The following is a 15724-nucleotide window of genomic DNA, read 5'->3' as shown; positions in this document are numbered from 1 at the left end:
AAAAGGTTACATAATTCATTAAGCACCGAATTTTTGTACTCTGTACCCATGTCCGTAATGAACGTCTTCATCGGTCCATAAGTAAGAATAAAATGTTCAAATATGGCTTTCGCAACTGATTTTGCGCTTTTATCTTGAATAGGTACCGTTACAAGATATTTTGTCATGTCGCATATTATTGTGACAGCATATGAATTTCCGTTATATGATTTTGGTTGTGGACCTATAGTGTCCACTATTACCGTATCAAATGGTTTAGCTACCGGCCACTTCTTGGAGCCTTGGGAAAAATTGTCCTAAATCAAATTTCCCATTGATAAACAATTAATTTATTTTCATACATGCAAGTTTCGATTTACCACGTTTAATATAAAATGTATGTGGGTCAGTTTTTAGCTTGCAAAATTTTCTGACGTCAGAATTCATAATTGGGTTAAATACATTGGGCTTCTCATGTTTATTTTCTAAATGCTTTTTGTTTAATGTAACTGGAGATTTTTCAAGTGACTCTTTTGCCATTGATCGTGTTGTTATTTTGTTCATTTCTTTCAAATCATTTATGGTTATACGCGATAATGCGTCAGCAACATAATTATCTTTTTCCCTAAGATATTCAACTATAAAATCATATTCCTCTAAATCAAGTCTCATTTTTGTTAATTTTGAACTTGGATTTTTTATAGAAAATAAATAAGATAATGGTCTGTGATCAGTGCGGATTAAGAAATGTTTTCCATATATGTATGGTCTAAAATGCATAATAGCCCAGTGTATAGCTGTTAACTCCTGTTCTATAGTTGATTTATTGCTTTCGCCCCTTTGTAAATACTTTTGAAGCATATGCGACTGGAAGGTGCTTTCCATTGAGTTCTTGTGTTAGAACGGCACCACAAGCTTGTTTGCTTGCGTCAGTTGTTATACAAAATTCTTTTGAAAAATCTGTATACTGAAGCAATGTTGGACTCATTAATGCCTTTTTTAGATGTTTAAAAGCCAAATCACAAGCCTCAGTCCATTTGAACTCAACATTTTTCTTCGACAACCGTGTCAAATGTCTTGAATAATCGGAAAAAATTTTTGATGAATCTTCTATAATAGTTGCAAAAGGCTACAAATCGTCTTGCCTCGTCAGCGTTTTTTGACGTTGGATAGTTTTCAACTGCGCTATATTTGCTATCGTCTGGGAGTATTCCTTTATCCGTACATTTATGTCCCAGATATGTTACCTCTTTCCTGAAGAACGTACATTTCTCAGGATGCAACTTGAGATTATATTTCCTACATAACTCAAACACATTTGTTAAATTCGAAAGCATGTGCTTTTCGGAACAACCTAGTAGTACTAGATCGTCCATATACAAGAAAGCTTGGCAGGCTTTAGGCCGCTGAAAGCAATTGTCATCATTCTTTGGAATGAATTTGGGGCTATTTTTAAACCATAAGGTAATCTAGTAAATCTGTATGATCCATTACTAGTTGAAAAAGACGTAAGATCTCTAGAATCTCTTGCAAAGTTTGCATATGTTGGTGAATTGTTTTTTCCTTAGTTGGTCTGTCAATATTCAAACATTTGTAAGATCGGTCAAATTCATCTCTAATTATTCTAACCCTTTTTACTATATCTGACCACTCCATCTATACTCTATTCAAATCGTTAGCTCGGATTGTATATTTCTTCTTTAATCTTTTAAGGCGTAAAAACGCAACAATGTATTTAAACCTATTAAAAAAGTTGTTATTATTAAACAACATTCAATTAATTCAAGATTTGTATTTCCCTGTACTACCTCTACTTCATTGACCACATTGGCCGAAGGATTTTCTATTTTGGATTGGTGTTTTCCTATTACAAAGGACCTTAAAAAAATTTAATTGAGCTTGAAAACTTAAATATTCTATATATTATTTTTATTATTCATTATTCTTAAAATTATTTATATGTATAAAGTAAAAAATATTTATATTTGTCAAATGGCGGTTAACGCCTACTGACCTAAATGTGCAACTGAATGCACAATATATATTATTATTATTATTATTATTATTATTATTATTATTATTATTATTATTATTATTATTATTATTATTATTATTATTATTATTATTATTTTTAATGTTTTGTTTTTAATAGAAGATCGATTCTATCGATCTTTTCCCACATGGCCGACGCCTGGTTCCAAGGAGGTGGTGAATCCTGGTTTATTAGTCGGATCAGGACTGCCCTTTCTCTTCTTAACCTTGTCTTAAAACCACCCCTTCGTTTTGGTTTCGTTGTTGGTGGTATCTTTGTTAGGTTTTCTGCTGGTTTCTAGTGTTATGGCTCTTGGGCCTGGTGTACCCATTCTGTACCTTGGCCGTACAGACTTCTGACGGAGACTTAGCTGTCCGCCAGGAACCACAATTTTTTTATTTGGGTGCCCTTTTATTTTCTGGCAATCCAAAAGACTTTTTATAATAAAATAATTGCCTTTAGGTGCTTTAAAACAGCACTCCCAAGGTCTTTTTATTCTTTTTGGGTGCTTATTATTTTTAGCACTCCAAAAAGGCCGGCAGGATCGCCATAAAGAGCTATGCTAATTAAAAGATGTTTACGTTAAATCTTAGTTCTTCGCAAGAACTAAATTACAGCTCTCTTGTGTTAAGCGAATTGTGTCTTTATTGAAAAAGTTCTTAGATTATATAGTAATTAATTGCTTACACAGCATTATTCATAAAGTGGATAGTGTAACAATTGGACAGAACATTGAACGCAAGAAATACATACAAACAAAGCCACGATCAGTAAAATATTTAAAGTGTTGACTGTTTTATCGACTTTGTAATATGATATTATTTTTAATTGCTTTTTCAATATTCTGTCGGCATAAGCGATACATGTTTTATGCTACAGTTCTCTGTCGATAAATATTCAAGAGTTATGGTATTACTACGGATACAATCGCGTACGAAATGATGGCGAATATCTATGTGTTTCGTCCGTGAATTATAGCCAAAACCTTGTATAAGTTTTTGTGCACTTTGGCTGTCGTTGAATAAGGTAACTCCCTCACAGATTATTCCAATGGTGTTAAGCATATCTTTGATGTAAAGAGCTTCTTTTGTAGCATCGGCGATAGCTATATATTCTGCTTCGGTGCTTGATAAGGAAACAGTGCCTCCCAACTTATGGCAGCGCCTGCCAAGAGAAAGGCAAAGCCTGAGTATGATCGCCTATCTTCAATGTTTGCACCCCAATCTGCATCTACTACTCCGTATAGTTTCAAATTTGTTTTGTTATAGAGCAAACCATAATCGATCGTTCCTCTAATAAAGCGTAAAATTCTTTTGGCTGCTTTCCAATGTTCTTCAGTGTAATTTGAATTAAATTGACTCAAGTAATTTACAGCATATGCAATATCGGGGCGTGTTGTCACAGTTAAATACATTAGTGCTCCTATTAAGCGCTGATAAGGGTATTCGGACATCTCCTTTTCATCCTTTACTTTGGGGCAGGTCAATCCACAATTTATCACTAAGGGAGTGGAGACTGGTTTAAAGTCCGCCATACCAAAACGTTCTAAAATAACTTCTGCATATTTTTGCTGTGATAAGAAAACTTGATTAGTTTTAAGGTTTTGATCAAAATCAATTCCCAAGCAACGTTTAACTGGACCGATATCTTTCATATCAAACTATTGATGTAATGATGCCTTAATAGTGTTAATCCATCTAGGTTCATTTGAAGCCAATAACAGGTCATCTACATAAATTAAAATTATTAAAACTTTATCGTCTTTTTTCTTTGAAAACAAGCAGGGATCTTTTATAGTTGGCTTTAAACCTAAATTAAGAAGTTCTGTAGTTAATTTATGGTACCACATTAATCCTGACTGGCGCAAACCGTATAACACTTTCTTTAAAAGACATACGGGACTTTGAAGACTTGATATTGCCTGCAGCCATCTATCAGCTGTCTCCTCGACGTTTTGTTTTTTTTTTAATATTTTTAGTGCCCATTGACTTATCAGATATTAGTTTCTTTAGTATATACTTTAACTGGTCTGGTATTTCAATGTACACACTTTCATCAAGTTCGCCGTTAAGGTATGCTGTGATTACATCCATTTGATGAATCTCCAAATGCAATTCTGCTGCCAATGGCACTAAAAGTCTTATTGAGGATGAACGCGCCACTGGAGAATAGGTTTGATGAAAGTCTTCACCAGGACGTTGGACATAGCCTTTTGCTACAAGTCGAACTTTTTTCTTACCATTGTCTTTTGTACGAAACACCAATCGGCTATTAATTACCCTTTTCTTAGACTCAGGCCGCTCGACTATTTCCCACGTGTTGTTACTTAGTTGTGCTAAATACTCATCTTCAATTGCTGCCATCCAATCAGTTGCATCATTACACTCCATAGCTTGATCGTTCGCCATCGATAGGTATGCTAGTTCGCATTATTCAAAATTATGCTCTTCAGGCTGATCCAATGGCTCGCTATCATCACCTTCTGGTTCATTTTTGTCGGTATTAGTTATTTGAAAGATTTTCTTAGGTCGACCACGCGTACCTGTCCTTTGTATTTTTGGACGCCCTCTCCCGCGTTTCTCGCTTTTTACATCATCGTTGAGTGGGTTGTTATCATCTATACGTGTTTCTTTTTCGTCAATTTCTTCGGAACCAGGTTCACATTCAATTTCAATAACATCGTTTTCATCAGAATTATAAAAATCTTCGTATGTATTGTTAAATCCTTTTTCATTAATAAATAATAAAGACGTCTCTCCTTTTCTGAGACCACATACGATACGCTTTTGATTCTGAGGAATAACCCACAAAAACGCAAAGTTCCGAACGTGAATCAAATTTGCCCTTGTTGGGATTTTTGTTTAAAACATAACCTTTACACGCGAAAACTTTAATATGCATTACTGTGGGCTTTGTATTTACCCAAAGCTTGTATGGAATTTCACCGTTAGCTTTTGTAATACACCTGTTTCGAATATAACATGCGGTATTAATGGCTTCTGCCCAAAACGACGGTGGCGACTCTGCATGTTTCATCATACACCGTGCCATTTCAATGAGGGTTCTATTTTTGCGTTAAGCCGTACCGGTTTGTTTGGGGCGTGTGGGGAGTTGTCAAACGACGTTTTATTCCATGTTCTTGTAGGTACATATCAAATTCATGATTACAGTATTCGCGACCATTATCAGACTGAATTGCTTTAATTTTTCTACCCGTGAATGTTTCTGCCGCAGCTTTGTACTTTTGAAAGGCGGTGAACACATCAGACTTTTGTTTTAAAAAGTATACTTCACACCACCGTGATTTGTCGTCGATGAATAAGACGAAATATTTAGCGCCAGAGTTAGATGCATATCTCATCGGGCCACAAACGTCACTGTGGACGGTTTCGAATAATTCGTTAGATCTATGGTTTTTTTTTTGGAAAACACGCGCGCGTCTCTTTTAGGCTTATACATATTTCACATGTTGATAATTTAAGTTCTTGATTAAAATTTAGTCCATAAATATCACTATTTTTTGCCATATCTTTAAGGTCTCTTTCATTTAAGTGGCCCATTTGTAATGCCATAAATCAAGTTCGTTTCGGGCTTCAACGACGTTCGCGACACTTTCAGTATTTTTCAAATAGTATAAATTGTCTATTCTTTCCGCACGAAGACACACTTTTTTATTTTGATCTATTATTACCGCTTCATTTTTATGAAAAATTACCTCGTAACCACTGTCTATTATTTTCGATACCGATAATAAATTTGTGCGTAAATCGGATACATATAAAACGTCCTTCAAATGTAAATTTGTATTAATCTCATTTATTACAATATCAACGTTTCCAACACCACTTATCGTTGTATAATTGTTATTTGCCAAACTAAGTTCTTGATTTATTTCTGATAGCTGTTTAAAATGTTTAATATTTGCACTCATGTGCGAAGTGCAGCCACTGTCCAAACACCACTTCGTGTTACCATCCGGACACAAATAAACTGATTCAGTTGTTGTACAGCAAATATTAGATTTTCTGTTATTTTCACCTGTATCTTGGGCATTTTGTATATTTTTATTTTTTACTCTACAATTTCTTGCGTAATGTCCGAGTTTGCCACACTTAAAACACGCACCATTTTGTTTCAGTTTTGTTTGTTTCGTTTTTTGTTGCTCTTTTTTTTGCGTATAATGCATCAGACACGTTTTTGTCTTCCTTAGATTTTCTCGATTAGAACTCTTCTAGAATTTTTACACGAAGTACTTCGGGTTTTGGCAGTTCATCAAGTGTTTTTAATGCACATCGAAAAGTCTCAAATGAATCTGGAAGACTATATAGAATCTGGAAGACTATATATAGCAAAATCGCCAAGAGCTCATCACCGATAGAGACACCGATCTCTTTTAACTTTGTAACTGCATCGAAAAACTCATTTAAATGTTCACGTACTTTTTCATCGTCACGCATACGAGATAACGCGACGCATTTTAACAATGTTGCTTTTCGAGCAGGGCCTTTGGATTGGTATGTTGATTCCAATCTTAACCACACTTCCCTTGCGGTCGTACACTCGGCTACCAATCCCAATTCCGACGAGCTCATTGCCAGCGTGATGTCTGCAGCAGCCTTTTCGTCTTGTCTTTTCCATGAATTAAACTCCGCCGGATCTGTAGGACATTTAATGCTGTCATCCACATATGACCATAAATCAATTTTTATTAATATAGCACGCATTTGCATTTTCCAGGTGTCATAGTTGTCCGCGTTTAGCGGCTCTATGAGCACCACACCGGCCATACTTCAATTTTTATCTTTAAAAGAGTTTTTCACTCACCAATAGATTATATTTGCCAAACTGGGCCCATAACCTATTAAATCATGTACACGTTGTTAAAATTCAAGTCACTTTATTGAAGTATAAAAGAGGAATGAATAAAGAAAAAAAAAGTAACATAAAGTAATATAAAGAAAATACAATAAAAGGGAAGAATATTTGACAGTTCATTATAATAAACAAAAACGCATTATGCAGTATTGTAGTTGATCGTCTTCGTTACTCCAACAAGTTGAATTTTATTTATTATTTATTAGTTAATAAAATATGTACCTTTAAGTGATTTTCGGAAGTTGACTTTATATAACTTGATAGATACACAAAACATATTCGTGCCGAATTGTACCTCGATAGCCATATTTATCAATGAAATATGCTCGTTTAAGTGATTTTCGAAAGTGGACCTTATATGACCAATTACGGGCCTATCCGGAAAAAAATTCGGAGAGTGATTCATACATACACAAAACCGAATTTTATTTAGATACCCAGCAAAAACTCGGTAATGGGTTGTACTTCCATAACCACTTACTTTTCAATGACTACTACTTAGAAATACTCTAGTAATGAAGTACTTTATTTTCGGCTTTGTCGTTTTGTTTGCACATTTTATTTAATTGCGTGCTAAGAATTGTGTTTTACAAAAAATAAAACAAAAGTAGGTTTGTATGTGAAAACCATTATTTGACGAGCAATGAAATAGCTAAGCAGTGGTGCAGTGGGTAGAACATTTGACTAACAAACCGAAGTCCTTGGTTCGTATTCTAGATGGCTCTTTTTTGTTATACATATAGTTTGGGAATCCACTGAGTTGAAAATCGAAATCAGTCCACAATTTCTTGTACCACCCATAGGGATTAAAATTTATTATTTCTCGCAAAAAAATTAAATAAAAACTGTCCAAAACGAACAGGATTCGAACTTAAAATCTCCCAGTTGCTAGTTTTACGCCATTTCCACTACACTATTAACTAGCTTCGTAATTGTTTGCAACTAATGTTCACATAGAAATTCTCTTTCCTGTTTGTGTAAAAAATTGTTGTTAACCCAAGATCAAATAAAATGTGCACATTGAGAAAGTGTAACTGACAATTTCTTATGCTATTCAGCAACATCATTGTTGATAAAAGTTATTCAGCAGCAATGTTTTGTACAAACAGAAAATAACATGTCATTTTTATATTAAAAATATTAGTTAACGAAGGACAAAGTAATGAAGTGGTGCATTGGATGGAAATGAGAATTAATTACATGTTCGGTTCCTGGTCGAATTATCTTTTTTTGTCATAAATATTTAATTTTTTTAAATCAAATTAAGTGTCGAAACTCGGTTCAACAATAAAAATTTAAAAGCAATTTTTTTTTCATAGGATCAACAACGTTGAAAAGCTATTGTACCTCCCGTACAAAATTATATAAGTTTTATAACTATTACCATTTCTCACACATAGAAATTATTTTAAATGCAGAACATAGGTTAAATTTAATATGCTCTGTAACAGCAGTGTTGTCAACTATTTTATACTAAAACGCGCCGTCCATTCACTCAAAACGCACTAATAAGCGTTAAAATTATATTTTTACACAATCTTAAAAAATATAGTATTTAGCTAAAATTTGTTTATTAAAAAAATTACTCCTTAATTGGAATTTTGATTCGGGAACGAAATTTAAAAAATTAAGGTTAATACAAATATGTTCGATTTTCTTATTCAATGACTAATTGCTATCATCGATCAAGCTCTCAATAACTAGTCAAAGAGATTTTTTGAAATTCCCCATAATAAATTTTAATTAAACTCTTCATTTCCAAAAATACTAAGAGCCAAAACTTGTTGAAAAAACTGAAGTAATCGTCAAGTAATTGTTTCCTTCACAGTGAAGTTATAAAAAATAATGCTAAATTTTTGTGAATCAAAATTTGTGCGATCAAAATTATTTTTGTATTATTCACATTAAAATATCAATAGCTTTCACGAAATGCAATTTTAATTTCAAGTTCAAGTTAACCTAACTAAAATTAAGTTAATTTACAACTTTTCCCTTTTTTGACGTAAAAAACTTCCCTTGTTGTGAATTTTTTATAGAATTTTCTGATCAATAAAAAGCTGTTACGATCAAAATCAACTGTTGTGGAATTTCACGAAATCAATTTTCCCTTCGAAGGGATTGAAAATTTAAGAAGAAACAAATTTCAATTCTTTTGGCGAAAAAGGTGAATATTTTTTATTTTAGTTTTAAAGTTTTAAAATAACTCATCACACTAAAAGACCTTTGAATTACTCATAATATGGAAAGTTTAGAAAAAGGAACTTAATAAATTTTGTACGGCAGAGTACTGTCTAAAATTATTCCGTTTTATCTTTATTGTTAAACTAGAATAATTTTATGTTATTAAAAAGATTTTTCATTTGTTGAAATAAGCGCTAATTTAGTGCCTTTTTCCAAAAAAGCGTTAAGAGGAAAAAATGCGACTTTTGGATTGTTAAAAGGCGCTAAATCTAGCGCCAAAAGCTCTAAATTGGCAACGCTGTGTAACAGTCTGTTAAGTGGTAGTTTTGTTTTTGATTGCATATTGTAAGGCGTAATGAAAGTAAGTCTAAATATTAAGGTAAATTGGAATCAATCCATAAAATTTGATAATTTATGAAACCAGTTTATGGTGGAGGATATTTAAGATTCGCCAGAGCTAATAATGGATATGTATGTATGTAGGTATGTATGTATGTATGTAGTATGTATGTATGTATGTATGTTGTATGTATGTATGTATGTATGTATGTATGTATGTAGTATGTATGTATGTATGTATGTATGTATGTATGTATGTATGTATGTATGTATTATGTATGTATGTATGTATGTATGTATGTATGTATGTATGTATGTATGTATGTATGTATGTATGTATGTATGTATGTATGTATGTATGTATGTATGTATGTATGTATGTATGTATGTATGTATGTATGTATGTATGTATGTATGTATGTATGTATGTATGTATGTATGTATGTATGTATGTATGTATGTATGTATGTATGTATGTATGTATGTAGTATGTATGTATGTATGTATGTATGTATGATGTATGTATGTATGTATGTATGTATGTATGTATGTATGTATGTATGTATGTATGTATGTATGTATGTATGTATGTATGTATGTATGTATGTATGTATGTATGTATGTATGTATGTATGTATGTATGTATGTATGTATGTATGTATGTATGTATGTATGTATGTATGTATGTATGTATGTATGTATGTATGTATGTATGTATGTATGTATGTATGTATGTATGTATGTATGTATGTATGTATGTATGTATGTATGTATGTATGTATGTATGTATGTATGTATGTATGTATGTATGTATGTATGTATGTAGTATGTATGTATGTATGTATGTATGTATGTATGTATGTATGTATGTATGTATGTATGTATGTATGTATGTATGTATGTATGTATGTATGTATGTATGTATGTATGTATGTAGTATGTATGTATGTATGTATGTATGTATGTATGTATGTATGTATGTATGTATGTATGTATGTATGTATGTATGTATGTATGTATGTATGTATGTATGTATGTATATAATTCACAAAATTTTAGGTTAGATTTTATGTGCAATATAGAGGTAAGTATTTATTACATATATAGGGTTAAGTTTAAATATTTATTTATTTAGATTTTAATGTTTTTTATTTAGTATAGGGTAAATAATTTAATTAACAAAACTTTGATACACTTTTCTGTGATTTCTATTTTTATTAGTATATACGCTTTAGATTTATTTTATTAATTCAAATAAATATTTAGTTTTCAGTTTTAATTTTGGATTTCCAATTTTTTTTTTAGTTTATTTTTAATGACACACTTTATTTTAAATTTGTGGTTTTAAGTTTTCTATTTAAAATAATATTTTTAACTTTAAAACTGCCGGGTTAACGAGGCGCACAGATTTGTTTGTTCTTCTTCAGATAGATTGAATAGAAGTAAAGTAAAAGAAAAAGTGTAGAGCTTCAGTTGACATTTATGCAGAATGAAGTTGGCTGCAGTTTGGTGTGGGTGTTATTGGACATCAGGGATGGTGTTCACTGATGTGAACATCCTCCCGGGCCTGGCAACTTCATTATATGGTTGTTTATTGGGTAGATGATCCAATGACAAGCCAACCAAGGGTGGAATCCTATGTGAATCACATTCGGTTGTAGGATCGTTGTGTAAAGGTCTCCACCAATTTCCATGGAGACTGAGTTGTTGGGGTAAAACTTCGGGTCAGCCAGCGATATGCGACACAGTTTACTTTTAATTGTTTCATCCATGGGGCTTGTATATGGGGTTTTTGGCAGATCCTTAACCACCTCTATGCAAACCTCATATCGGAGGCTTGAGGAATAATTTGGTGGAACTAAAACCTTCACAAATAACTCTTTGTCGATTTTGAAGGGAGTTAGGGAACTTTCACTAACAAGGATTTAGTATTGTTCTTGCCCTCCGACTTCCTACCTGCACAACTGCTGTAGGAACAAACGTTTTCATCATCGACGTTGTTACCGGTGTTGTAACTTTCACGATGTCTAATGATCGTCGTGGAGCTGGTGTGTTTGGAGTTCTTGGTGCCGGAGTTAGTGGAGGGGATCGGTCTTGGGTCAAATTCTTTAAAATCCTATTTGGACCATGAAGTGTGGAATGGTGTTTACCACCACATTGCTGGCAACAAGCTTTACTCGAACAGCTTCCAATTAAGTGGTTCCTTGCCAAACAGTTGACACAGTAGTGTAAGCTGACCACAGTTTTATATTTCTGAGCCAAGTTCATTTTGTTGAACTTGTGGCAGTTGGTCAGTCGGTGGTCGGCCTTACAGATACCGCAACCAAAATGCTTTGTTGGTTCTGTGTGGCGACGATGGCGTCGGTTTCCCTTATGATCACGCGTATGGTGACGACCAGAACGTCCACAGTTGGATCCACGTTTGCTGTTTGGTGCCATTCTGCATAGAAATTAAAAATGGGTTATGAAATGAAATATTATGAATGAGTTAGTGTGTTAGGGTGAAGTGTTAAATATGATTCATAATATATTGGGTTAGTATATGGGTTAGTTGAAATAATTAAGGATATTGTTATATTGGGTTAGGGTTTGAGTAAAAGTATTAGACTAATTAGCGGGTAAAACAACAATTTTAGTATTTGGTCGGGTTAGAGTTCCAGTTGAAATTTGTAAGTCAATTACTCTATTTCTACCATCAGAACCAGGGTGTGTTTTGGTCACACGTCCAAGTAATCATTTGTTGGGTGCTAAATTGTCTTGTCTAATTACTACAATATCACCTATTTCAACTTCTCGGGTAGGGTTTTTCCAATTATATCTTTTATGAAGCTCTTTAAGATATTCATCTTTCCATCTTTTACAAAAGTTGTGATGTTATATCTTTAATTTTTGCCATCTGTTTGCCAGGGTTATATTATCACTGCTTGTGTCGGGTTCTGCAGGGGTAAATTGGGTGAGCCAATTAAAAAGTGTCCAGGAGTTAACGGGTTAAGATTCTGAGGGTTTTCACTTGACGGGCTTAAGGGTCTCGAGTTTAGGCAGCCTTCTATTCTGGCAAGGAGTGTAGCTAGCCTTAAAATGTACATTTAAGGGTAGTTATTTTCTTCAAATGAGCTCCTGTCGCTCCTTTTTCAATAACTTGCTAGCACCTATGAAATTTGTTCCATCGTCAGAATAAATGGCGACAGGGCATCCCCGCCTCGAAAAAAATCGATTAAAGACTGCCATAAAGGCTTGGGTAGACAAATCAGATGTTGGCTCCAAGTGGATAGCTTTTGTTGCAAAGCAAACAAAAACACAAACGTACGTGTTGTACTAGTAATTTAGCAAATGCACTTTATAGGGTACTAATAGGGTGTCTTTCGGAATAGAACAAACTGTTGGAATTTGCTAGTCCACCAATTGCACGCATTATCTTTGCAGAATCTAAAAATGGTGTTAGGGTTAGCAGGTTACTTTTGTTGGGTATAGGGTATTTTCTCTTCAAACAGTTATATTCGTTGTTAAAATATTTTGTCTGACAAAGAGTAATAAGTCTATAAGTAGATTTGATTTCTGATGCATCAAGTTCAATACTTGGGTGGGTGTTAACAAGCGTAGTCTATCATTGAGTGGTTGTGGGTTATTTCGATCAAGAATAACTCTATTATTTCGGAATGTATTTCTACGGATGTAGGATGCGCTATCACAAAATCGATAGACATATGTCATTACTCTTAGAGCTTTTGACAATATCGAAAATCTTCATAATATATCTAGGTTTTCAGTATTCGTATTAACCAAGGAAGGGTATTAACGGTCGTAGTAAACGACTGACTAACTTTAGCTTCAGCTTGAGTTACAAAGAGTTTACTTGTTCTTGGCCACTTCGACGCTACTTCTTTCAACCACGATGGTCCATTCCACCATAAAGTGTCATCTTTCAACTCATCAGCATTACATCCTCGGCTAGCAACATCGGCAGGGTTATCGTGTGAAGCAACATGGTTCCAATTTTCAACGCCGACGGTATGGATTATTGTAGAAACTCGGTTTGCTACAAATGTGTTCCACGAGTAGGTAGGTAGGTTGAGTTGGGTGAGTAAATTATATGTCATATTTGCCAACAACACTGCACCACAAAGTTCAAGTTTTGGTAACGAGATTACTTTGATTAGCGCTACTCTCGTCTTAGTGAAGAGTAGGGTTACTGAATTAGGTCCGTCTATGGGTGTTACTTGTGCATATAGACATGTAGAAGATGCCTTTTCAGAAGCATCTGAAAAGCTATGAAACTCAATTTTTGCTGAAGGTGAAAAGTTAATCCATCTTGGAATACGAATTCGATTAATATTATCGTAGAACTGCAAAAACTTTTGCCATTTTATAAGGGTGAGTGGGTTAAGACATTCATCCCAAGCTGTATTATCTTACCAAATTTGCTGCATAATAATCTTGGCAGATATAATAATGGGCGCTAACCAACCAGCTGGGTCGAAAAGACGTGCAATCTCTGATAACACAGTTCGCTTTGTGTATGCTGATTTTCTTTCAATTAAGTGTACATTAAAGAAAAACGTATCTTCTTTAGCATTCCAACGAATGCCAAACGTTTTAGCATTATTTGATTCGGGTAGGATAAGTAAATCAACATCGAGTAGATGTTCTTCGGGTAAATTTTGTAATAATTCCTTTGTATTGGAAAGCCACTTTCTCAAAGGAAACCCAGCAGAGTCAAGAGCCACGATCAATTGAGTTTGAGCTTTTTTAGCTTCTTTGTGTGACCTCCGGCTAAGACATCGTCAACATACATGTTGTTTCGCAATATTTGCAAAGCTATAGGGTGGGTATTTTGAATGTCATCGGCTAATATGTGTAGAGTTCTAATAGCCAAATATGGCGCACAGTTAACACCAAATGTAACTGTTTGCAGTTCATAATCTTGAATGGATTCGTTGACGCTTTTACGGAATAATATTCCTTGGAATGGTGTGTGGGTAGGGTTTAGCATAATTTGCCGGTACATTTTTGTAACGTCGGCATTATAAACTATCTTGTAAAAGCTTCATTTTAAGATAAGTACAACTAAATCTTGTTGTAGGGTAGGACCAGTGTGTAGGGTTCATTAAGACTGTTGCTGTTCGAGGTTTTGCTAGATGCATTAAATACAACTCGAACTTTTGTCGTAACACGATCAAGTTTAACAACGGCGTGATGGGGTAAATAGTAATGGGTATTTGAAGGAGTGTTTGGGTTATATTTAATGGGTTTCATATGACCTAAGTCGATATACTCTTGTAGCACGTTATCATATTCCATTTTAAGCTCTGGCTTTTTCATCAAACTTTTCTCGTTTCTTAGAAATTGAGCCATAGCAACGTGTCGAGAGTTTCCTAACTCAACAGGAGGGTATATAAATGGTAAATTTACCTGATAACGGCCATTTGGTAATCGAAGGGTAGTAGTCATGAAAGTTTCTTCACATAAAGAACTTTCCTCTGAAACTTTGGGTTGGGTGGGTACATCTTCAATTTCCCAGAACTTGGTCAAAACTTTATCAAGCGTGACTGAACTGAGTATTTTGCGAATTCTGAACGGGTCCTGTTAGAATCCAGTCAAACTCTGACTCCTAAGCTATAAGGGTATTGAGCAAGTCCTTTTTGACTCCAGATTTTTAAATCTGTGGGTAATAATCGCTGCCAAAAATAAAGTCTATAGGTCGACTTTCGTAGAATTTTTGGTCAGCGAATTGAATATTTTCCCAGTCTTTTTGGTTAGTGTTTTAACAACAATTGCTTGGATATTCAACCTGAAATCGTTTGGGGTGGTTGAGCGCAATAAAACTTGGTATAGTTTATTAGAACGAGCAGAAACTATCTCATTTAATCCTGATATTTCAGCAACTATGGGTGTAGTGGGTAATTTTAGCTTTCTTCTCAGTTTATCTATATATATATACATATATATATATATATATATATATATATATATATATATATATATATATATATATATATATATATATATATATATATATATATATATAAAAGAGTAGCGTTACTGACTGATTCATCATCGCACAGCCCTAACTGAACCTAGAATCATGAAATTTTGACAGTAGACGTGTCTTTGGTTATGTAGTTCCACTAAGGAGGAATTTTTGGAAATTTGTACATTTACGGGTGAAAAGGGGAAAAACGGGTAAAACAGGTTTTCTTAATTATCTTAAAAGGGAGAAAACTGTATTAATGGTACTTTTTTTTAGCACATTAAGAAAACTTTTTCGGTTTATTGAATTATTCCCATTGTAATATTTATTGTAATAAAATTTTTTCGAAA

General features: G+C 33.8%; 1 protein-coding gene across 1 annotated transcript; it reads right to left on the bottom strand.

Annotated features, from left to right (window-relative positions):
* Positions 1 to 3116: 3116 nt before the first annotated feature.
* On the bottom strand, positions 3117 to 3665 carry LOC119608096 (secreted RxLR effector protein 161-like). The gene has a single exon (XM_037962362.1). The coding sequence runs from the start codon at positions 3663 to 3665 to the stop codon at positions 3117 to 3119; it is 549 nt and encodes a 182-aa protein (XP_037818290.1).
* Positions 3666 to 15724: the final 12059 nt, after the last annotated feature.

Source organism: Lucilia sericata, unplaced genomic scaffold (genome assembly GCF_015586225.1).
Source record: "Lucilia sericata isolate MDLA Ls3-8-SP2 unplaced genomic scaffold, ASM1558622v1 Contig000790F_arrow, whole genome shotgun sequence".
NCBI lineage: Eukaryota > Metazoa > Arthropoda > Insecta > Diptera > Calliphoridae > Lucilia > Lucilia sericata.
This window is presented reverse-complemented; position numbering and strand designations above follow the sequence as displayed.